Genomic DNA, 25,812 nt, shown 5'->3' with positions numbered 1-25,812 from the left:
TGCACACAAAGCAGTAGGCCAGTAAGTCAAAGGAGATGATTCTCTCCCTCTATTCTGCCCTCATGATACACTGCTGGGAGTATTGCATCCAGTTTTGGGGACCCAGAACAGGAAGGACCTGGACCTGTTGGAGCAGATCCAGCACAGCCAGTAAGAAGATCAGAGCCTGGAGCACCTCTTTTATTATGAAGGCAAGCTAAGAAATTGGGGGTTTATTCAGCCTGGAGACCAGAAGGCTCTGGGGTGACATTAGAACGGCCTTCCAGTTCCTGAAGGGGGCCTACAAGAAGGTTAAAAAAGGACTTATCACAAGGGAATGCAGTGACAGAACTGACACAACTTAAACTGAGAGAGAGTAGATTTAGATTATACATTAGGAAAAAAATTCTTCCCTGTGAGGGTGGTGAGGCACTGGCAGAGGTTGCCTCAAGCTGTGCCAGGGGCAGTTCAAGTTGGACATCGGGAAGAATTTTTTCAAGGAAGGGGTTGTTAAGCATTGGAACAGACTGTTGTGGCACTTAGTGCTATGGCCTAGTTGACAAAGCAGTGATGGGTCAAAGGTTAGACTTGATTTTAATATTTCTGAAGTAAGATTATCTGGTATTTTAATTAGAACTTGATCATACTCACAGTGATTTTTTTTCATAGCATATATTATTTGGACCACTCTCTAATGCATAAGGCAAACTAATATGGATGGCACTGAAATAAATTAAAAATTCAAAGTCAAGAGGCTTCTTGATATTAAGGAACATCCCAGAATTTAAAAAATTACTCATAGTAATATTATGACACTGAAAATATTATAATGGCTCCAGGGACAGACAGATATAGTACCTTTAACAATAATCACTGTACACAAAGAACAATGAATAAATAATATAGCAATGTACCAGACCTTTTGTATAATAAGAAGTTAGTCCTTTACTATATTCATATTTTGATAACTTCATTAAATTTACTACTTTGCTCATGATATTTTACTTGCTACAGGATTTACTTCTGTTCTCAACTGAAACTGAGGTCTGTGCTAATTAAAGCAAAATGAGATGAAAAATGAAACACATTTTATCTGAACAGTGATGTTTGAAAAGAATGGCTTTGGACACTTGAGAGAAAAAAGTCATTTGGTAAGCTGCATATTTAAAGCATACAAGCTGAACACTGTTCCCTTGATTTCTTAATCCAAAATATTTCAGATGAGCACAGGTTCCCTATGGAACAGACTATGAAAAAAGCACATAATATTGCTGTCTTCAGTGCTAAACTTAATGACAGTAAACAAGCAGAGAAAGAAAAATACGACAAATGTTCAAAAATTTCAATATAGTAAAAAACAAAACTGCAAGATTCAAAATCTGGCAGGAGAAATGGGAATAATAATAATAAGAAAAGCTACATCATTTTAAAAATAAAACAAATATGTTTCCTATGGCCAACTCCTTCCTATGAAACCGACCCTACAACAGTGAGACTACTGTATAGGGGAATTGGACTACTTAAAATCATATAATGGCCAATATTAAACATTAAAAAACAAAGTGACCAAATTTGGATCTTTGCTTTGGGCACGGGAGATTACTATACAGCTTGATAAGGGTTTTCTGATATTGAAGAAAGTGCAGTACTTAGATGCTGTGATGTGGGTTTTTTGCTTTGAGTTTTCAAGCTAGCTTTCTATTTCATTTGTGTGTTATGATTTAAATTATGCTTACCATTATGTGTCAATTCTCTGTATCCCTGCCTCTGTTGCTAGAATCTTCCTTGCCAATCTTCCTTAGCTGGATATATCATTTGCTGTTTTGTATCATTACACTGCTTTTGCTATTCCCATTGGGTTCAGTTCTGTATCACCCGCCTTAGACTCCTCCCTGAGTGCATTCTCATTGGTTGTTTGCTTTGTATCGCCTGTGTATAAAATCCACGGTGGGAAGTGTGTTCCCGGTTCTTGGGGATCAGCTTTTAGGTTTTATTCTTCAGCTGTACCTTGTCTCCTCAGTTTACCCCAAGACCCGTCTCGCCTCTGCTTCATCTCTGCACCCCAAAAGTACTCGCTGAGAACATCGGAGTTCCTGAGCGGGGAGGAAGAGTCTCCCCAAGGGAATGTATCGCACCCCAGTGCTGCCATGCGTGTCCTGGGAAACGGACACCGCGGCACTTAGAGATTCTTCCAGAAGTTCACAGAAGTCCTGACGCCTCTTTTAGAAACGGTTTGTTGAAGCCTAACACGTTTCAGTAACTGGAGCAGAGATAAAAATTCTATTCAGTACTGATGGCAGTTGATGCAGTCTTCAAGAGAAACAAAGAATTCAAGGTAACAGTAGTGAAATATATCTAACTGGAAGAGAAGTACATTTATATTTCTACTGAAGTGATTTTCATTTTTCCTTATTCCCAATAGCTTAAACCTATAATCCCCTTTAACCCTTTCATTATTTTTGAGATTTTCAAGTCTACAGCAACTCTTTTTGCACAACAAATGAGAATCCCAAGAACACATAGAGAATGCCAATACTTTTTCCACAGGTTTCTAAAGTTCAAACCTGTTTGCCTTGGGGACATGGAAATGTCTTTCAGAAGTTGATGCACGCTCATTGGAATGAGGAACTAACATGGAGCTGATTCCTATGAAATCACCACTTCAGTGGTTTATAGTGGTATTACAGCTCTGTCTCATGATGAAAAGACATATATTATTTCTGTGGCTCTTGATGACTTTTAAAAAACATAAGCCTACATGAGAAGACAAATGTAATAGCATTTTTATATACAGAAGTAGAAAAAGTCCTTAATCGGAAATTCACTTCAATGGATGATAAACAGAAAATGTTCTTCATGTTTTCTATAGGACTGTAAAAGTCTATCAAGAACACCCCTTCAGTAATATTTCATTTGAATAAGAAAAGGCTAAATAAAGAGTTTAGCATTACGTGTATTCTTGTCACTTGAAAAGATGAGCATGTATCCACGAAAATTATATCAGAAATACCCTTGGGATCTGTTCTAGTGGTGGCCCCAGCAGTGCTAGGTTAACAGTTGGACTTGATTATCTTAAAGGTTTTTCCCAACCTAAATGATTCTGGGGCTCTAAGCAGTAACAAAATTATGTTTATATAGAAGAACTTCTGGAAATTCATAGAACCACACCTGTCTCCAAGCACACCTGCACAGCTACATGCAGAGTTTCTGGCTGAAAGTGTTTTGAGACAGACACCAAAAGTACAAGGTCCTCTTTCATTTAATGAATGATCCTAATTGGTGACATAGTTTGAAAGGCTGATTTAAATCTGCATTTAAAACAGCTCAAGTTGACTCTTCCATTTTCAAATTAATATAATTAAAGTTTTTTATAAAAGTGACTTTTCTACAATTGCAGTGACACAAATGTTCACAGTAGCTTCATCTTTTTGAAGCTGTGGAAGTTCAGAGTGATTCTGATAGACTGTATTTCATGTGAAAAAACACCACACTGACCTCTGCTTGGGAGCACACTGGAACATATATCGAATCAAAATGCACTTAACATTAAAATAATCATTACATCTTCCACAAAGAATTTATCAATTTTATTTAATTGAAATTTGATTTCCATTATTTTCTTGTATTGTCAATTATTCTATTACATTTTTGCAACCAAAAGAACGAAAGTCTGTCATTCCATCAACAGATTAATTTCATACCAAAAAGCATACAGACTAGTATTTTGGAGGAAAACACATTACCTTGTGGTTTTGTATGTTGCAAATTTTGCTTACAAAAATTGAAGACTGACAAAAAATCAATTTTTAAATGAAACATGTCTTGGGGGAGAAATAATGGAGGATTTTTTTCCCCTTAAATAGCAGTATTTGCGGTTTGTTGATAACTTATAACCAACAGCCTTAAAGCTTATTCATTGCACATCACTATAGAGAAGCACATAAAGAGTGGAGCTATTTAAGAGACAAAACATAACTCCATAAACTTTGTCATAACAATGAAAAAATTAATATTTAATGATAAAATGTCATTGACTTCATCTTCCACAGATTGTAACAGGCAAGAAAAACCCAGAGGTTTCAATCCATGTTTTAGTTAAAGTCATTTTTATTCTGTTCCAAACAGTTTGACTGTTTTACCAGAGCAGAAAAGAATGGCAAATCCTTGGAAACACATCTGTAGGATCTCTATTATTTCCCACTTGGAGTAAGACACAAAACAAAAGACTTAGTGATTTAAGCCTTTAAACTGGAAGATTTCCCAGAAAGTAAAGAAGTGTTTTCACAGTGATTGAGGCTAAAGAAAAACAAAATATCCCAAAACACAAGAAAGATGTCTTTCAGCAACCAGAGGGTCTCAACATCAATTCAAATATCTGATGCAGAGTTACCTATCTACTGAATAGTTAGGTAAAAAAATAAGTGCACCTAAGTGCTTAAATTTTTCACTAGATGATATTGCTGGAAATTCCAGTTGAAAAATCATAAAAATTAGGAGTGTTCTTGCACCTCAGTCTGGTTCAGTTCTAACACCACTGGATAGAGTGGTTTGTAGATGATAAAGGGAAAATGTGACAGTTTGGAAATAAAGGAAGAGCACATTCCTGCAGTAACAGCCTCATGCCTGTAGTTCAGGTTGTCTCAAGCTGCATTAGCAATGTGCCTGTCTAATGTAGGGTGTCTTCTGAAATTTGTTCAATGATGCTTCACTGAAAGATAACACAGATCCTTGGCTCTGCTAAGTATGCAGCTTGCCAGAGGAATTGACAGCAACTGGAGTCATGGGCCTTTGTTGACTGGGTATTGGTTGGTTGCCACAGCATCAGATTTTAGTTTTATGGTCAGTGGCTTTTTCCTTTGTTCTCCACAAAGATGGAATTTCGTTTCATTTTCTGCCTTTAAAAAATAAGAATTGATTCAATGAGGGAATGGGTTGTAGTTCAGGAGGCAGGGTAGCCAAAAGTGTCATCATTTCAGTACCTTTTTTCCCAAATACACTGGATAACAAAAGCTGTAAGTTGGCAGCTGCAAGTCAGTCGGTATATTCTGCCAGCAGGTGACAAAACTGGGAATTGTACTGCCCAGAGAACAGCATTTGAATGTCCAAGACCTGCCACTTTAGAGGTCTAGGTTCTTGCGGGTCCCTTCCAGCCCAGGACAGTCTGTGATTCGTGGGTGACTCAGCCACTGACACAAGGTGCACACCAAGAAGCAGAAGCCCAAAGGCTGCAAGACCTCAGTTTCTGTGGGCTGTGCATGGACTCAGCCATAAATCCCATGCTATTAAAACAAATGTTTGGTATCTAAAGTTAGGTAAAAATGTTTCCTGGTACCGTCTGTAGCCGGGCAGGAGACACCTATGGAACTGTATGGACACACCCCTACACAACTCTCTTGCTAGGGAAGACAAAGAGAAAGTTACACCAGAACAGGTGAGCGACTCTGGAAAAAGGAATTTCTGTAGCTCCAATCTGCAAATCATTGATGAATAGAATATTTTCATTCATAGGAAATTCATTTTTACCTTTAAAATCCCAGAGGAACACTCAAATTAAGCTTTTGCCTGAGAAGGAATTACCTCTAAGAACTTTAGTATTAAATGCTATAAATATCTAATACATGTGAAGATATACGTATACATAAATAATGTTTTCAAAAATCTTTTTATTAAGAATTTGAGAAACCTATGCTCCTTCTTACTCAGTCTTTTCATTGATGTCACTTCAAGACATCAATGAAATGATGAACTTGGGAAGCAACAGCTTCCCAAGGGGAAGCAACAGCAACAAAATGTGGCAGAAAAACTGCAAAGTGGTCAGCATGAAGAACCTACTCCTGTGGACAAAGCCCAACATGCAAGTTCTGATATGCAATATGACATGGAAATTTGAAGCTTCGCTTTTCAAGACAAAGTTATACATAATTATAAAAATAAGCAATGACAGAAGCATTTGAGTATTACATCCCACATTTAACCTATGCATACTTGAAAATCTAAGAGTTCTACTTCAGTGGAAAAGATGAAATAAAATTATGTCCTCCTTCATTCTGAATAGCATCTGACCAAAGTTCCTCCCTTTTGCAAGACATCAGAGGTTTATCATCTGATGCTGAACAGCTCTTTTGAAGTGTACCATACCTGTCTCTTCACATTCATTACTGAAATTCTAACATGCTTAGAATTGTTACAACGAATTATTCTTATAAGTGGCACAGTACTCGGAGAAACGTGACAAAATCTTACCGCTACATTTCCGCTGCACCCTCGGGATTGGCAAACACCTCCTATTCTGTTGGGAATTAGCACGTCATCCCAGCAGGATGGGCCCTTCAAAATAAAAACAAAGCATACAAAGATTATAACTTACTCCATAAATAAACATATGAAACTTGGTTTTGTTGCTGCTTTTCCTACTGTTGTTTCTTTAAGGTTTTAGCTGGACAGTTTCATCATGATTACACTGAGAGAGATCATTTAGGTTATACAATGGTAAAGCCCAGTCAGGACACTCGGTCCCTCCATCCTGAGGTCAGTGTTGTGGACAGGCATCAGCAGCAGGTTATGCTTTCTCAGCTACAGACAGAGACTGAGTTAATCACAATTAAAAAGCTACAAAGGCTTGGTTGCTTCCACTCTGTTTACACATGGGCCTGCAGCTGACTAAGGGGAAAAAGGGAAAAAAGATAACTGTTGGAAGAATATACAATTAGAAAAACTGTAAATAGATTTCTTGGCTCTAGATAAGGCCTTTACTTAACTGTAATACAACATAATGAAAATGTTAAGTTAGAATTGTTATTAGATTTCTGGATTTTTACCTTAACTTCAATATTTATCAGTCATTATTAAAGAAATCTAAAAATCCCCTAACCCCCCACAGCAAAACAATATAAAAACCCAGAAAAAAACTGACAGAAAATCGTTATCAAATTTAACAATGACTTTTTGAATATACACAGTTCATGTATGAGTATATTACAAAACAGAAAAAAAAAAAGATTGCAAATCATCAATATTTTACAACTGCAAAATAGTGTGATTAACAGGATGATCTATCAAAGAAGAAAATTGATATATAGCCCATATAGGAACATTTATACAAATATTTTGCATCACAAAAACATTATTTGACACTTGTATACTTTATCTTTTAATATTAACACAAATTAATATTTAATTTACAGATAATAAAATTAATCTGAGCAATAGATAGGAAGCTTACAGGTATCCACATAGACAGTAGAAATAAACAACTAAGATATCAAAAATGAAAACATTTGGTACTTGGTATATTCAGTGTTTAGGATAGAATCAGTGTCCAGGAAATAGCAGAAAGTCTTTATGCAGAAGAGAAATTATGGCAGTCAAAACCACATTAGTGAAATTAGTGCCTACTTAAAACACAGTTGAATTACAAAGTAACCCAGTGTCACATCTAGATCCATCTCCTCTTAATTCTGTATGAGGCACTGCTTCAGCATTGTATGGGCACAGCTGAAATGATTTTAAAATTCTCTTAGTGTGAACTTAGATATAAAATGTTGGTCTCTCCAGCCTATCTGGAAAGTTGAGTAAAACAACTTGGTCTTCACTGAGCTCCACTCTCTAGTGTCATCCAGCTGAAGTAGTGGCATTTGAGATAGGTAAAAAAAGAGCTTTAGCATATGTAGGTTGAATTGCAGGCAGACACAGGGGTGACAAATCACAGTTTTGAGTCCTTGGGTGAACACAGCTGCAGTGGACTTACTATAAAGTAAAAATACTTGATACCGGTGTGGTGGGGGGGGAAAGGGGAAACCACATTGAATTAATGATTTAAAACATTTGAAAAATAAAGTTTGCCATCAATTATTCCAGTGAATTTTGACCTGTCATGAAGTTCTAGAATTTCAGAAATTTTGCAGGAAGAACAGTAAAGCCACCTTGAGATGCTGCACAAAGAACTACCTCACTTTAATAGCTTTCAAGTCAGTAGTTCAAAATTTTGTTTGATGCCCCCCATTTATATTTTTTTCCCAAACCACAAAATATTGTACAGATCTCTAGCATTCTTTCCACAGCAGTTTACTTTTCAGGAAGAAAAGTAATCTACCTTCCCATTTCTCATACAGAGGCTGTTCCTATCTTTTACTTTTTGTCTCTTAGTAGCTCTTCCAACTCTATCATTCTGGAATATGATGAACATCACACACTACACATCACTTATATGATGGACCAGTGAATAGGAAGATGATGTCTATGAATTTGTTCAAGTCCTCCTAAATACTTAGTAAAATGTAATTTGCTTTGCTGATGGTACTAAGCACCAGGACAGCATTTTGGTGGAGTTATCTATCAGAGCTCCTAGATTTCATTTCTACATAGAATATCTATCTTAAAATCCATCTCATATATGTAAAATCTGGAGGGTTTTTTCCCAGTGCACATCACTTAATAGTGGCATATGTTAAATTTCATCTGCCACTTCAACAGCAGTTGAAATGTGCATCCTAAGGTCCACAGAGAGGTTTCCAGTAGGTACTTTCTAGGTTCTCCCATACTGAACCCATTTGTTTGTTTCCAAGGATGAACCAGCTGTATACCTCACTCTCCAACTCTGTGGCAATCACCTAAGGGACCTGCTCATTTTCTGCTCCTGTCATAGTTTAAATGGACTCAGTAACAGTTTTTTCTGCTCTTTGCAGATAAGAAACTTCAGAGGTTTTGCCTGCCTAATTGCATTTTTATATTTAAGGTGCTGAAACTATGGGGTTTTTTTTAGCTTTCTAGTATTAAAGTTATCACTGTTAAAGACCAGATCTTCAATAGTAACATTATAAACCAGGTCCCCTTTAGGCCCTCCTTCTCGTGGAGGTTCTTTGATCAACTTTTCTGTAACATAACCTGACAGCATCCAGAAGTTTACTCCTGGGATCATGGTTTGACATCATACTTACATAATTTACATTACAGCAATTTAAACGTTACATTACAGCAATTTAAATGTTTCATTATGACAGTTTTTCGTATACTTTCAAGCTTTTGCTTTTCCCCAGCATCTTAGGCTTGCTAACATTATCTGGTCATCCAGCTGGTTAAAGGGAGTCATATTTTTTCTTCTTTTGATGCCTGGGATTTTAATCCATAATGATAACATTGAACTCACTGCCTCGTTAAAGACAACCAAGACTAACAAGTTAGTATTTGATTAACATCTATCCCTCTTTCTTCATACTGATATTTACTAACACACATTTATTAAAATATTTATTTTTCCAAATTGGAGGAGTTCAATAGATTTTTTTTTTTTTTAAACTTTGGATAATCCTTACATGATTTCCATTTGGGAAGAGGATATTAAAAAAGCCAGGATGACAAATAAGAAGCAAGTGTGCTTTATAAAACTTGGGATCTAAGAAGGGATGGAGATAGGGGAGAATAGTAATTTGAATAAAAAAACCCCAGAAGCATATTTACTCAAATCACAAGAAAAGCCTTTGTTACTTTTTCTTTTTTAACTGGTACTGGTTATGTACATGGGACAATGATTTTTCCTGTTTCTTCATCCTTGTGTGATTAATAGGAGACTCTCAAAGTTAATGATGCTACACCAGCATATACAGAACAAATTGTCACACCAAGATAATTTTAAAGAGCGTGTAGAAGCAGTTCCACAGGTATGTTACCAGATGTGGTACTACCTATCTTGATTTTATAAGAAGAAAATACTTCAAACTCAACTTCTTAGAGGAATTGATATTTTACTTGGTGAAAGCTTCCCAAGTATTCCTTAGCTTGCAAGTCTGGGTATATAATCACAAAAAGGTAAAAAGGCATAATAATTATCAAGCTAGAAAAAAACCCAAACAGGATCATTTGTAAGGTTGAGGTTCTAGGAAAAGGCATTTTCAAAAGAACTCAAAAAGGGATGAATTGATTCAATGTTGACTACCATTAGAATTTAACCACTACAAGTAGCACTATATCAGGTCCAAATATGCTTAGTATGAGAATATATTTTATTTGTTAACAGTAACAATAATAATAGGAATTTTGGAGACACCTTCAAGTTCTTATTTCCAAAAGAAAGCTAATGTGCAACATGGCTTGATATGAGCTGACAGAGCTCTTCCTCTCTGCAGTCAGAGAAGGAGACATTTCCTCATGACATTTCTCAAGCTCACAAGCGTACTTTGCACACAAACCAGCTCACTATTAGAAATAAAAATGTCCTCTTCTACTAAAGGCATGTTACAGCAGATACACAGGGAACGAGGAGCACAGTCCCACATTATCAGTAACTACCAACAGTTCACTCACACTCTAGGTAACAACTTAATATTTTTCCTTCATAAAAACCCCCACAATATTCATCACTTCTTTACTTAAACTCTTTCGATGGGCATAAAACCTGTAAGAAAGTCAAATGCATTTAACTTTTTTGGTAACAGTAACCAGACCCAGCTTTAAGTCAACAGTGGGTTCTTTTTTTCTGTTCTAGCAAAAGTTAGATCAAGTTCTTAAGGCACAAGAAGGCATTGATTCAGCAGGAATTATAGACTGGCAGAATATAACGGGTTTAAGCCTGTTTGGCACTGATGAGCGGAGAGAAAAAAAGTAATAAAACAATAAACCCCAATCAACCAGAGAGCCCCAATTCCACACCTCATTTTCCAAATTAGTAAGAGGAAAAATCTCCTTTTCCACATCTGTTCTTGGCATTCCTCATGGCTATATTTTATTAATAATGCTAACCTAGCACACTTTCAAAAGATTTAGTGTGCTTGAAAATTTTAGTTTTCCACCTTCAAAACAAAAATAGAATAAAAGACATTTGTCCTTGAAAAACACTGTGCATTCAAAATGTTAATGTTTCTGTAGCGGCAGTACTACTAAATGTCATTGCTATAATTGAGTCAAAACACAATTAGGAATTCTGGCAAGATAAACACTCTGAAATGTGATTTTTGTATCATTCTTCCTTGAGTCTAAGAAAAGCCTGTCAACCTGCAGGCCAGCCAATCACTTGTGGTGTTATAACACTGCAGGCTCAAGTGTTTGTAATTATTAGTTGGCATTAATCAGGAACATACTGTGAGAGGAACAAAGCCTTCTGATTGCGAGATTAAAGCAACTGCCCCTCTTGTACCCAGCCAAATGGCTCACAGAGAAAGCTGTGCATTAAAATAACGCAGCAGAGGAGACTCTTCCGGTGTATAAATGGGAATAAAGAAAGAAACAGAAAGAACGCCACTGAACAGAAAAAGGCATATCAAATGTACTTGAGTATTTCCCAAATAACTAGGTATGGAAATTTCTGTGCTTTGAGCATATGGCAGTTGCTCCTTCCCTTTTTGAGGGAGAAGACAGGAAAAAAAGTTGGTGAATGGTATACTAAGCTTGAAGAGGAACTCCTATGCAGCATATGAAGACCAGGGAGGAATGAGATGTTTTTTCAATGCATGAGGAAAGCACTGAAAGTCTATGAAAATTCCACTAGTATATCATACTGATGCTCAGTACAGTACACTCTACTCTCAGCATCTTTTTATCCTGTAGCCAAGATCCAATTTTGTATTGTAGAACAAAAACTAAATTTTCATCAAGAACGTCTTAAAAAAATAAATAAATAAATAAATAAAATTTCCCCAAACCAGAAATACCATCTAGAGATCTTGGAGGAGAAACTATTCAAAACAGGGTTGCTGACAGAACTGTTGACCTGTGAAGTGAGGGAAAGGTCAGAAGCAGAGGTCAGCAATAGAAACCAGTGATTCATCAAAGACTCTGAATCACTTAAAAGGCTGGAAACTATCCACGTGTTCAATGCTTTGTATTTTCCCCACTTTATATTCTCCTCTAGTGCACAATATGCAGCAGAATATCATTAAAACACACCTTTGTACCTGCTACATGAGAGACATAAATCATTAAAATGTTGAGCAAATGACCGAACCAAGGAAAAACTGTTAATGCACAAGGATTTTTAAGTTATGTAAGAAATAATTTCAGGTCTTGAGAGGATTTAAAAACCAGCATACAGGACACAGGAAAAGTGTTAAATCTGATGTAAATCGTGCAAACATTCAGGCTCCTCTGCAGTTATGGCTACTGACTTGTCTGTGTGAGAGTATTTGAAGGGTTAAACATTGTATAGGGAACCCTCAGCATGATTTCAGCATCTTGAGACAACAAGACACAAAAACCCTCCCAAAATACAAGGCTTATTAATAAAAATCTATTTCCTTTTTGCCAGTCTAGCAGATGTATCCACACCAGGCTACCACAATTCACTGCTTCCAATGCCAGTACAGGTGGACAACTCTGCCTTGCAGACACAGTTGGAACCAAGATGTATCCTAATGGTAAGCATGCATCTCTCCTGTGAGAAAAGACTGAAAGAATTAGGGTCTTCCAGCCAGGAGAAGTGAAGACATGCGTGATCTAAATACAGCCTTTCACCACCTTAAGGGAACTTACAGGAAGGACGGATGGGAATTTTTTATAAGGGCATGTAGTGACAGGACAAGGGGAAATAGCTTCAAGCTAAAAGGCAGTAGGTTTAGACTCAGTGTGAGGAAAGAATTCCTTACTAGGAGGGTGGTGAGGCACTGGCACAGGTTGCCCAAAGAAGCTGTGGATATCCTATCCCTCAAAATGTTCAAGGCCACGTTGGAAGGGGCACTGAGCAACCTGGCTTAGTGCGAGGTGTCCTAGCACATGGCAGAGGGGCAAATGACCTTTAAGGTCCCTTCCAACCCAACTTACTCTATGATTTCTACTAAATGCTTAAATATCATACAGATAATATGTTTTTCCTAAGTGAAACTATGAACCACAGCATCCAATCTAGCACAAAATGCAGTTCTCCAAACTCCCAAAGCCCAGCCTAACAGCATCCTCTCATGACAGAGAGAAGATAAATAATTTATAAAAGAGATTACTATTGAATTCACCAGGAAGTTCTTGCTAGCCTTTTACTAGATGTTCTATTTAAAACACTTGAAAATTTACTATGGTAGATAATCTATTGAAGGGGAAAACTGTCAGACTGGCAACTTTTAGGATCAAAATCAGCTACTTAATCACAAAGCCTTTGTGTTAAAAGGCAGAAGTAATTGAAGTTTACCTACAACTTACGCAGATCTACAAAGACCATTTCCAGCAGGAAGAGATTAATTTTTGTTCCAAAGCGATGTAATTTTTTTATGTTTCTGACAAAACTGATGCAAACTGACCAGCACATGGAGACACATTATTGCAGGTAAAGCTAACCAATTTACTGTGGGCTGACTCTGACATGGAATCTCCCACACAGCAGGGAGCACAGTATAGAAGAAGACTACTACATGAGTCTTGGGGTTGGCTTTAAAGAGGTTTGTGATATAGAACTGGGAGGACTAGAGTTAACTGCTCAGTCTAAACAGCATATTAAAGAATCCACCAGAAGGAATGTTTTTCTTATTATTGACTTCAGTTATTAGACCAAATCAATAAAGCACATGGATAGCTTTATTTATATGAGAAACAGTACTGAAGAAAAGTCAATTACATGCTTTAAGTCTTTGTGGGGATTGAACCTACTGGTTTGATTTACAGTAGGATCTCAGAGATGAAATTTTCCTTTAAGAGTGACCAGCTTAATTATTAAATTGACAGTTCTATGTCAATAGTTATAACTCTTCCAAAATTAAGTAGCAGACAATTAGCTGAACTGCTCACAGATGTGTAATTATGAACATTTCCTGCATGGTAGTTATTTCAAATGAAACATGAGAGGATCACCTCTGTAACTGAAAATGTATGAAAGTATAGTAAAAATAATAATGTTACTTTATTAATCACTGCTTTTTCTTTCTTGAAACAGGTTTCTTTGTTAAAAAAAAGAAAAGAAAGCACAATAATGAGATGCTTTTTAATAAGTTCTGGTCTTTCTTTTCTTTCATAATGTTCATAGTACGACGATTTACAAGAGTCATCCTACTGGATCTCAACTAAATAATGAATGCTAAAAAAAGTCACCCAAGATAAAGGTCTGCAGATTCATCTCTTCATTGGTAATATTTTATAACACGTGTGGTGTTGCCAGCACAAACACTTTCTTGTATAAGCAAAAGAAAATTATTCAAAGTGTGCTTTTAAATATTTATTTTGGTTGGTCCTTCCCAGCAAAAAGGGGCCAAAAGAGGATAAATATAATTTAAGTACAACTGCAGCTGAAAAATTGAACAAAGTAGTCCTGCTGCTGCTCTAAACTTTAGTCCTACATGAGAGATATTGAACTGTAAGAAGAAGTGGATGTAAAGACTCCTAAACCAACCCAAACCTAAACCAAACAACCAAACTTCATTCAAATACTTCTGTCAAACTAATGATTTCTAATCTATAAGTGCTCTTTATCTAGATGGCATGAAATACTTTTTCAAGGCTGAAACTGGAGAAAATACCTGTAATTCTCTAAACATGCCATGTACTTACTGTGTCCATTGAAATGATAACACTAAAAACTAAACTTAAATCCAGTTACCAGTGTGAACACCAGCAGATCTCACTGAGATCAGGGTAACCAGGATCAGACTAAAGTCCTCGGGCTTCAGTTGCTGTTTCTGCCGTGGTGACTTTTCAGGGCTTCTTCCACAGGGGAGCTGGCAGACAACAGGGAGCTAAAGGACAGGACAAATCAAAACTTCTAAAACCCACCCCTGTTCTCTCTCCAGCTGGAATGTTCTCATAGTTATTTGAGCCACAACTGTCAACATACAAAAAATAGTATGTTTTGAAGACTTCTGGCAGAGATAAGAAAGCGCAAAGGCTGTTTTGTTTCTCTACCTAAAACAATCCTCTTGTTTCCATGCTGTCCCATGCTTTCCTAAGTCACAGCTACAAGCTGTAAAATCTGACAGAACTTGGATGAAATTTGCTGTGTACCTCAGCTTTTTCTGAAGTGGCAGCAGCACACAGATTTTGTCCCACAGGACTTTCTGGGCAGAGAAGCACCAGTGGGTGCTCCATGCAGGGTGAGAGGGGGATGTTGGGGCCTGATCAGGGCCCTTGGGACACTGACAGACTTGACACAATTGTGAAAGAGAAGTGATAAGCATAAGGATAGATTATCAGCAACCTACAAGTCAGAGAGCTTCAGGGGAGCTGCAGAGGACTGTCAGCCATTCAGAGGTGAAGCACTTTCAGGATCAGGCAGCAAATATTTATGTATTTCAGCTCCCCAGAAGTGGGAGGTAATGTTAATATTTAGTAAACATATTTTAAATTGAGTATGAAACCATGCTGCTGACTCTGGACCTCGTAATGAACCAGGATTACACCGAAATTTCTATTTCTTATGGCAAAACTTTAGAACAGAGTAGGTAAGCAAAGTTTTCTGTGTGCAGGTATTTTTTTACACTTAAAACTGTAATCCCATGTATGATATGAAAGCATTTCATCTAAAAGTTTTGAGCTACAGAAACATTTAAGCAATTCCATACATTTTAGGCAGAGAAGATTATGCCAGTCCTGCAATTTGGATACATCATAAGCTACATCTGCATGGGAAATATACAGACTAAATGAAGTAGTCATTTAGTCACAAAAATAAAAAATCTAAGCTACACCAATATACAAGTCAAGGTCTGCAGTTAACATATTGCTAATAATTGCCACCTAGACACCTTGCAATTCAAACTAATACGAGTTGAAGTTAAACACAGGCAATAAAACAAAGATGTAAAATAAAAATCTGAGCCTCATGAATATTCCATAGTAATAATTTAATCCAGATGCAATAATTGCATGTCAGATCATTATATTTTAATTTTTTTTTTTACTAGGATGAAAAAGCTGAAAATCTTTTGGCAGAGAGGCAAAGCTAGAGCATTTCCACTGTAGGCAATACTGGGAGAAGCCCTCAGCCCATCGATTCCCTCCTGTAAGGCAGCGCTACACCACAGGTCCAGAGACAACTGCCTGCTCAACTGCCCGGGCTATGGGAAATCCACGTGGAATGGATACTGCCCTGAGCCTCGTGTCCCTGCCCTTCCCTTTCCTTCTCTGACCTGTCATCTACTGCTTCCTTATTTCTGCTCTTTATACTTTGTCCAAAGGGTCCCTCCCAATTCCTGTGCAAAGACACACACCCACCCCAGGGATACCACATACATCTTAAAAAAAACCCAACTAGCCAACCACAAAACCAAAAAAGCACAAAATGCCAAACAAACAAAAAAGCCCCTCAACCCCAGCCCAGAATCTATTCCACATTTTTAATAAAAATAAATTCCTCAACTAATCACTAAAGCTAAAGGGCCACTAGCAAGAGACTCACTTCATAAGGTGTTCAAACAAATTTTTCACTTTCTGTGGTTATATAGAACTGTAAAATTAAGATTACACACTACAGTATCTGGGGATAATAGATTGCTATATCAACCGTTTTTGATTTTACACATAATCAGAAGCCCTGAAAGACAAAACCATATCTATTTCAGCAAGAATATTTCAATGTTCCAAAAGGAAAGGTTATAGGATAGCAAAGAGATTTTTTTTCTAAATGAAAATATTGTGTTTGATTTTTTTTCTGAATTCTACAATTACTGTAAACTTTACATATGCACCAACATATTCACAAACAAACATATCTCAATTTTAGCTATTAAGAAATACAGGCCACCCTGTATCAAGTGCATTGTTCAGATTCATTTGAGAACCATTTAAGATTACATTGCTTGCATGGTATTTTTAGAGGGTTTTTGTTTTTTTTCCCTAAAAGATGAACCTGCTACCACACATAAAAGAAAAGATGATTCTTTAAGCACTTTACATGAGAACACAGGTAGTGTTAAAGATTTAAGATTGTACCAGGCAGTTCAGGATCCTGCCTTTGCCATGAAGATACTGCATATACTGGGAGAACTTGATCCAAACCAGTCACTCAATCATGGCATTCTTTAGCTTGCAAGGGACTTTTAAGACATCTCCCCCAACCTCCCCGCAATAAACAATGACAACTTCAACTAGATCGTGTTGCTCAGAGCCCCATCCAGTCTGACCTTGAATGTTTCCAGGGATGGGGCATCCACCACCCCTCTGGCAGCCTGTTCCAGTGTCTCCCCACTCACACTGTGGGAAACACCTTCCTTATCTCCAATCTAAATGTACCCTCTCTTCCAGGTAAAGCTATCACCCTGGCCCTGTCACAACAGGCCCTACTGGAAAGTCTGTCCACATCCTTCTTTTAAGCCTCTTGCAATCACTGAAAAGCCACAACCCTGCCTCCCTGGAGCCTTCTTATCTTCAGGCTGAACAACCTCAACTCTCTCAGCCTGCCTTCCAAGAAGAGGTGCTCCAACCCTCACACCATTTTTGTGGCATAACCTGTCTTATTAACACAGAGATACTTCCTACAATCTAGTATCAAATTTGCCAACTTTTTATTCTCCTAAAACTGCTTTAAAAACAGCTCAGTTATTCTTCCATTTTATCTCTCTCTCTGTGCATGAATCTTGAATTATTTTGAATTATTCCTGACTTATTTTCTATATATTGGCACAACCAGAAAATATGTTAAGCCCATTTTTATGGTTTTCACAAAAATCACTGAAAAAGTGAACAAACTCAGGCTAAAGGGATATTTGAAATTAACTCTCCCATTTTCTAACAGAAGCTCTTGAGGCCCCTGCGTAACAGTAAAGGGTGTCCCAACACCTAAATTTTGTAAGAACTTTGTCTAATTTGTGCATACAAGCTGATCTCTGTGGATGACTTGCCAGATAAACCTTTGAAGGATATTAAGCTGGAGAAATGCCTCATTTCTTTATACCTGCTCTGAATCGTTTATATAATTCTAGGAACTGATTTTCTTAAATAAGAGGAATTTGGGGTATAAGCATTGACTTTCCCTGTGCTCCAGTGTTCTGAAGAGACACCCACAACGCTTAAAGGGCAACACAGCAGGACATCACTGGGATAACTCCACCCCACACCCACCCCATTCCAGGCTCATCTGTACCTTTCTAGGCTTAGCTTTTGATTTTCTTACACACAATAGAGTGAGACACACTCTGCTATAAAGTGATTAACTCTCTAGACACAGATCGTACATCAGAAGTCACTTCACAAGCTTCAGAAAGTATAGAAATAAGTTACTTTAAAAGGTAACAGCTATCAGGATATTTTGAATGCATAATTCAGGACAGATCAGCTAGAAGTTACATAAGAGATCATTTAATTTCAAAGTGAAGTTCATATTTCTACTGAATTCTGAACAGTCTCAGTAGAAGATTTTAGTTTTGTAGACAAGGTATCTGTATTTAATTTACAAAGGTTATGACTTGCATTCAAATGACTGAATCCATTTCAGTCTAAGACCACTGGTAAAACCAAGTAGTGTGCAAGTCATTTAAGAAAAGAGGAGGCCCTCAGACATAAAATTAGGGGACTTCTACATGGCATGACAGCCATTTCAAACTTATTTGCATAACCCTTTCTGAAGACAGGGTTCCTTTTTATTGCAATCTCATTCAGTATCTCTTTTATCACATGGAAAGAAAACAGATATAGTATTTAAATGTTTGGCATTTTATATTTTAACGATCACTGTGATGTCTTCCTTGCTTGTGGATCACTGTAAGCTGTGACAACAAATAAAATTGATTAACTAGAATTAATATTATGATTAATTCACACTTTGGTGCCTGTGGCAGTGGCCTAATCAGTACTTTTTATTTATTTGTCATCTTCAGGCTTAGCTATAACAAATGCAGTTATGATAATGAAAAGAATCTAGAACCGGCACTTTAATCAGAGCATAGATGTGGAGTACAACACATATCCAGGTAGATTTATATAATATATAACCAGGTAAACCAGGCAGAACTTCCTCAAATACACACACACTGGCACAACTGCTCTTTATAGTTCAGTTCAGCTATTCCAGGTCTCACACATTTCTCTGAGACTCAGTCCCTATATGGGACACAAACTGTTCATCTTTATTTCAAGTTTTGGTCTGAACAGACACTACATCTCCAGAGCAACTTATAGTCCAGAGTTGCAACTCTGTAAACAAAATAATTATAATTTAAGACAGTTCTTCTCTTCACAAAGATGAAGCATGTGTAAACCCATCACCTTACAGAGTGCTTCTGTACACAAGAAATCTTAGTGGATTATCTCCTTGTTGCAAAAATTGATATCAGATACTACACAGTGAACTACTCTGATGAAACACAAAAGGGTCAAATACATTGAATCTGTTTTGGATAAGAGGGAAACAAAGTAATCATCTCTGTAGAGCTTTTTTTACCTTCCTCCCTCAAGTTATGAGGTAGTTTACTGCTCCATACCTATAATTTAAAAAAAAAAAAAAATCTACCAAGAGACTTCCACACAATGTTGGAGTCTTTTGAGGGGTGGGGGGCAGAGATAAGGGGAGCAACAAATTACAAAAGAATCTAATGTCTCTTTTCATAGCTTCACTGATGAGGAATGATAGTAGAGTCAAAGATCAAGAAAACAGTACATAATAAATAAAAATCTGTGAGATGAGAGCACTCATGAGAGTGCTATTTTACATATCAGTGTTATGCCACCCTCCTTTTAATTCATGCCAATATTCTTCCATCACTTCCATTTGAACTATTTCTAAATTATCAATAGCAGATCACACGCTTTCCCTCTTATACAATTTCTACAATTTTCCACAGTGATGAACAAAAAATGTTCTCAAATTACTGTGCATTTAGACAATACATTTAGATGTGAAATAGGAAAAAAACCCCACCCAAATCCAAAACAATTCACATCTTAAAATTTTAAGCAAAAAAAAAGAACACACACTCATGCTCTCCAGCTCCTGAGCTCTTTCTCACTACATTCTTTCAAGCTTCCATAGGCAGAAAAATACTTTTGAAAATAAGCTTTATTCTCTACAGCATTGGTTTTCCCACCACATGCACTATACCTGGACATTTATGCATGATAACTATTCACAAGCACTTAATTACACTGTGCAAATATCCATACACTGCACTGGGCAAATTCCCATTGGGTATAACTCCTTTGAGATAGAAGGTTGCAGAAGCAAAGAAGAAAATCCTGTTACAAACAGGAAACAGAAGACTGCAATTTTGTAGTAATCCAATAATTGTATTGGAGAAAGTGTTTGTAGTCCAATATCCAACAGGAATAATTGGGATTTGAAAAAAGAGGTTTCTGTTCAGTATTCTCACTTGCCTACTGAGCGGCTATAGGAATAAGACTTTCCTGACCCACCATTTCCTAAATCCATAATATACTAATTTTCTTCATATTGCCTCAGAGTTACTGAGAAATCTTCACTTTAAAATTTAACATAACTTATAATTTAGCATTAAACTAAAAAAATTAATAAGAACATTGATTTAGAAATAAAAGTTATTACAGCAATGAAACTCTGAAGTAGTCCTACTGGCTCTTGTTATAAAATTATATCTTCCAATGAAATTGGAAGAAGGATTTGTTCTCTATTCAGATCTTTAAAAAAAAATCCTTAATCAGTATTCTCTGGTACTTTAATTTTTAATTTTATTTCTCTTCAGCAGACTTAGAGACTGTATTTCCTATTACACTAGGGGAAATTTGTTCCTTTTAAGCTCAGAAAAACAAACTTGTCTTTTACAATCATGGTTTGCAATTAGCTTCTCATCTCTAATGTAAGCACAGAATTAATCTATCAACTCATTCATTGTCACTTTTGTCTAATTACGCTGTATGATCACAGAAAATTCACTGCATTAAAAAAAAAATGCACATGTTGTACGTGTCCATGCATCCACTATTTTAGAGCATTTCCCCGGAAAGCCTTCTCAAGGTGGGAGGGGAAATAACAGCAGCAACAACAAAAAAGAAAAACACAACAAAATCCCCGGCCCTTAACAGCTCATTTGTAGATGTTTTATGTTTTCCATTATAGCAATCTCCATTATCTCATATTGATATACATATGTCAGCTATATTCAGCCTTGTCTCACTTGTTACAAAAGCAATGACCTTTCAAACACTTTCATAGCCCTCCTTTAAAAGAAATAACCACAAACATGCATGTGAGTGCCAGTGAAGTGGAAAATTAGCCTTCTGAAACAAGTAAACCCTCCTCCCCACTGTATTAAGGAAACCGTGGGACGGAACAACAATGACAACAAGCATGCCGAGCTGATTTCACTGTGCATGCTCCTAAAAAAAGTCCTTGACATTGCGAATGTTTGCCTTGCCTATAGGTCCCAGAGCCAAACCTCCATCTGGAGGAGATTTGAACTACCATCCAGAGGCATTTCAGGATCTGAACCAAAAGGTTTACAGCATTACAATCCAGTTAATTCTATTGCTTCTAATTCCAGCTGGACTTAAAGTCTTATCTCTGCACTCCAGGCCTTCAGATACAGCCTATCACGGTAACACCAATTCCCAGAGAATTCAACTCCATGACCCAAGTGAGATTAAATCCCTCCAGATAGCCCAAGTAAATGGCTCATAACTCGTTTCTGTCACTTTCACTAATGCCTTTGTACCGTGAAAGAAACCAGCAAAGGTGTAAATATCTACAAATTATTAACTGCACTTTTTCTCTTGACTCCTATCAGCGATTCCAGTTGTCTGGTTCCTGCTGAGAACATCACAGATATATACTGGCTGAATTTTCTCTTTAAATACTGCACTAATCAGCTACTGAATATTTGTACTCTATACCTGAGTGTTGCTATTTTTGATTAAACACACACACAGACATGGAAACATAAATAAATAGAGAAATATCAAGAAGAAGGGGAGATACATCCTTGATGTAAATTGGATTTAAACTCCCTCAAATTAGGTAATCCCGCAGCACATCTTGTGTTGAGTGGTTTCACCCAAAAAAACCCCAGATGTAAGCAGAAAGGGAGCATTTCAAGACGTGACATATTTAGTTTCTATTTATCAGGACACATTCATTTCAATGAACTGAAGACATGATTCCTAAATATTCCTTTAGGATAAATAAAAGAAAAAGGTAATTATCTTCTTAAAATAGTGTAGAGCATTAAAGAGACATCCATGTCTCTTTAATTCAGGCAAAGCAAAGCCTGAATAAAAACCTGCAGCACAAACTTGGATGGTACTCAGAGGCAGCTGTTGTCGAACAAAAGCACAAGTTTTGTTCATTTTTTATTTAACGTTTTTCTTTTGTTTGGTTTTTGTATTTCCAGAGAAGGGCTTTGGAGGTGCACAAGAAAAAGGAAATAAGGAGGGGGTAAGTAAACAGAATTGCTGGTCCCTGTTTTTAATAATCTGTATATTAGAACTCACAGTGCACAGATCCTAAGAAAACACTGTACCTCCATCAGCATTCCACATATTTTGTTTTACTTGAAGCAAGCTTTGTAATTCTGAACAAGGAGAATGACATGACACATTCACCCAGCTAAGACTGTCTTTATTTGACCTCAATAATATTGCAACTAGCAACTCTATTTATTGGTATTTATCGAAAACACTGAAACTACTAAACATGTTAAGTATATTTCCACTCCCTGGTTACCCTTTTTAAGTAACACCAATGAATGAGGCTATATTTTTTCATACATTAACACTGTCTATATTGAGACAAGAGGTTCAGGCTCTAAATAGTTTAGCCATTGCAACACTTAATTTTGGAAGGCTTGTGGAATTACGATGCAAAGACCCGCTGTGGAAACTGTGATGCACCAGTAAATCACAGATCCACTGACATTCAGACCCCTATTTTATCTTTGAAAGCCTGGTCCAGAGACACCTCCAGTGGTATTTATTTAAATAAATATAGACATTTATGTGTGAGCAAGATTGCCTATGTTCTCTTTATAATGGAGAAAAATACATAGTTTCAGAGTTGGATCATATTGTCAAGTAAATGTCTAGCACAGGTCGGATGATTCGTGTCCTGAGATGTCTGTTCTTTTTTACCACAACAGAGTGAACTTCAACACGAGTATCTCTGTGATAAATGTTCAAGCTTAGGTGAGAGGAATCTATTTCTTACTGATACTCAGATGGAAGAGAACTGCTGGTTTTGATATAACAATTATTGAAGAGTTCTTTTCCATTAAAACAACGGCTGATATTAATTGTTTGCACCTCTTCAGGAGATATGAAGTCAGGGAAAATCTGATTCATAATAGAAGGGGCTTACAGCAGTGATATGTCCTTAGCACATGTTCATACAGCAAATAAAGAAATAAGTGTTTGAATTGCAATAGAGGCTTATTAAATAAGGCATAATAATGGGAATGGAAAGTGGCATTACCAACATAAAGGAAAATGACTGATAGGAAAACTTACTGTGCCTAGATATACCCAAATCCCCTTGACTGCAGTGCCTGGTATAGAGATTAGGTGAAAAATATGTATCTGAAGATAGGAGTAAGCAGGGGTGGGCAAGAAATCTCCAACCAGAAATCTTTTTGAAACTGAATAAACAGTATGCTTGTGTGGGTCAGAATTAGGTGCTTACATTTCTGCTAATGTTCAACTTGAAAAATAAGCAGTAATTAGCATTTTTCCTGGCTCAAGGATGAATAAGTGAAACTGATAGCTAAAAGAGAAGTTTGCTTCCTGGGTTTTTTTTGCTTCTTGAGAATGCTGGAAATATTAATCTGAAATCAGACTGATAAAATCATTACAACTATATTCTTGACCATCTAGTTAAGGCTGAAAGAACCTTTCTTTTATAATATTTCAGTTAGATTTTGTATTTTAAAGACAATCCTGAAATTTTATTACCTGTGGATAGTTTCCATTCTTACTTTGCTATTTAGCTTACATTTACATTTGACGAAGCTCTTTTTTTATATTATAGATGAAAAAACTCTTCCCTTCTAATTCATGACAATAGTTTGAACAAAATTTAAAAGGGAGATAATATTTGGGCTTTCTTGCATGTGATTACATGTCTTTGAATACTATAAGCCAAATTGAGGAATACACCAAATGCCAGGGTATCATGATCATCAATCAATCTGTAGATTACTAACACAAATTAATTGATAATGTACACTATAAATGCACAGTAATGAGCGTTAAAATAAGCAACAAACAGAATGCTAGTACACCTTGGACAACAGTAGTGGTCTTGAGCAAAGCTGACTTTTCCTCTTTTACCTAGATTTATATGGTTTCCCACAGCTGAAGGTAGGGGGTCACGCTGAATTTTTGTTGCTATTAAGTACTACGTACAAAACAAGTATACAGCCTGTTTTTCTTAAGCCTTAATTACACCTCTCTAATGACATGAGAATACCTCTTTATCTGAGCAGGTGTACGTATTTAAATCCTGGAAGAGGTCATAGTAGCTCAGCAAGCTGCTGTCACAGCAGTCCAGCTGCTTAACCAAGCCAGAATGTATTGCTGTGGCAAGGCAGAGAAGGATTTAAGCTTTCAGAGAAGAGGAAAGCTGAGTCCAGCCTCATTAGACTTTATCTTAAATAGGAAGCAAAGAAATAAAGGGCCTTCATGAAAGGACAGTTTAGGTACCCTAGGGAAAAAACTTCTTATGAGAAAAATTAAATTTGGAGATTTGTACTTTTTATCTTTTGCTTTTAGCAAAGCTGGCAGTGGTGCTAACAATACCAAAGGCTTAAGATTATGCTCTACACAAAAGAAGGACACGAGTTTAATTTTTAGTCTGTAATAAAAAGTACCAGGATCTTTGGTGTCTTTGACAACAAAGACAGGAGTGTCACTTTGCACTTTCAAAACACCTTGCCATTTCCAACAGCAGAACATTTTATCCCAAAGTACATTCTTCTAGAAATGAAGCTGGTATATTGCTAAAGTATCATACTGAACAGCTCATCTATGATTGATACGCTTTTTACTATTTTTAATATTATAAAATATTTTCCTTAGAGAAACACTTTGTAACATTTATCTCCATAATTTCTGGCTCCAGTCTGCACTCCTTAATCACTACTACAAGACATTATGATTTGACACAAACAAAATGAATGAATATCAGAGCTGTGCACAAAGCTGAGACTAAATGCTAAAATGTACTGCCAGACATTTCCATCATATCCATAGACTGGATATGAATTGTGTCTTTGCAGAGCTTTGTATTTCAAAGCCTTGTAAAAAAAGCAATTCTGAGACCTTGCTGAGTGCAGATCACATTTTTAGATACCTAACCTAAAAGAGGACTTAAAGGTCATCAAGCCTGATTACATTCTGTTCAATACAATAAAGTGCAGTCATGTGTAAATTCTTATTGAGCAAATTATGAGTGATTCATGGCAGATTTTTCATTAGAATGTAATGTCTCCTTTGCTGTAAAGTCAACATTATGATCTACACTTACTTCTTAGAGATATTTCTATTAGATAAGCAGGAGGAAAGATGCATTTATTTGTACCATTTGCATCTGCACGCAGTGTATCCAATAGCAAAGGTACATTCAAAACTGCGTATCCCTTTGCCATTTCAAAGCTCTCAATCACAAATTTAACAGGAAGGGTGGTTTCTTACAGTACCTAAATCTTTGCTATTATCCCTAGTATTTGTTTTGCCAAGGTAGGATTATCATAAATAAATATAAATTCTTATAACTTACTTAAGCACTACATTCTGTCAATCTGCATCCATGTTTTTCACTCTGTGATCATCACAGCCCTCTATTTACTTCTTAAAGGTTACAGAAAAATATCCTTGCCTGCGCTTTAGAAGATAGCCACTTCAAAGACTCTTTTGAAAATGAACAGCCTTTAACAATGTTTGATACTAAGCCAGAAAAGGGCATGGACTAAGTAACAGAGAGGGAATGCTTAAGTTAGCACTGTGTGAAATAAATGCCAAAAATTCAGTTTATCACAC

At 36.7% G+C, this 25,812-nt stretch overlaps 1 protein-coding gene across 2 annotated transcripts in view; it reads right to left on the bottom strand.

Moving 5' to 3' along the window:
* The window catches only part of PRKN (parkin RBR E3 ubiquitin protein ligase), a 685,495-nt gene that overhangs the window by 374,027 nt on the left and 285,656 nt on the right, over positions 1-25,812 (bottom strand). For both annotated transcript variants that reach the window (XM_063390620.1, XM_063390621.1), the window contains exon 5: positions 6,223-6,306. In XM_063390620.1, coding sequence (XP_063246690.1) covers positions 6,223-6,306 — 84 coding nt within the window. The remainder of the gene's footprint in view (positions 1-6,222; positions 6,307-25,812) is intronic.

Source organism: Prinia subflava, chromosome 2, assembly GCF_021018805.1.
Source record: "Prinia subflava isolate CZ2003 ecotype Zambia chromosome 2, Cam_Psub_1.2, whole genome shotgun sequence".
NCBI lineage: Eukaryota > Metazoa > Chordata > Aves > Passeriformes > Cisticolidae > Prinia > Prinia subflava.
The sequence above is the reverse complement of the archived record's forward strand: the minus strand, read 5'-3'. Positions and strand labels throughout refer to the sequence as shown.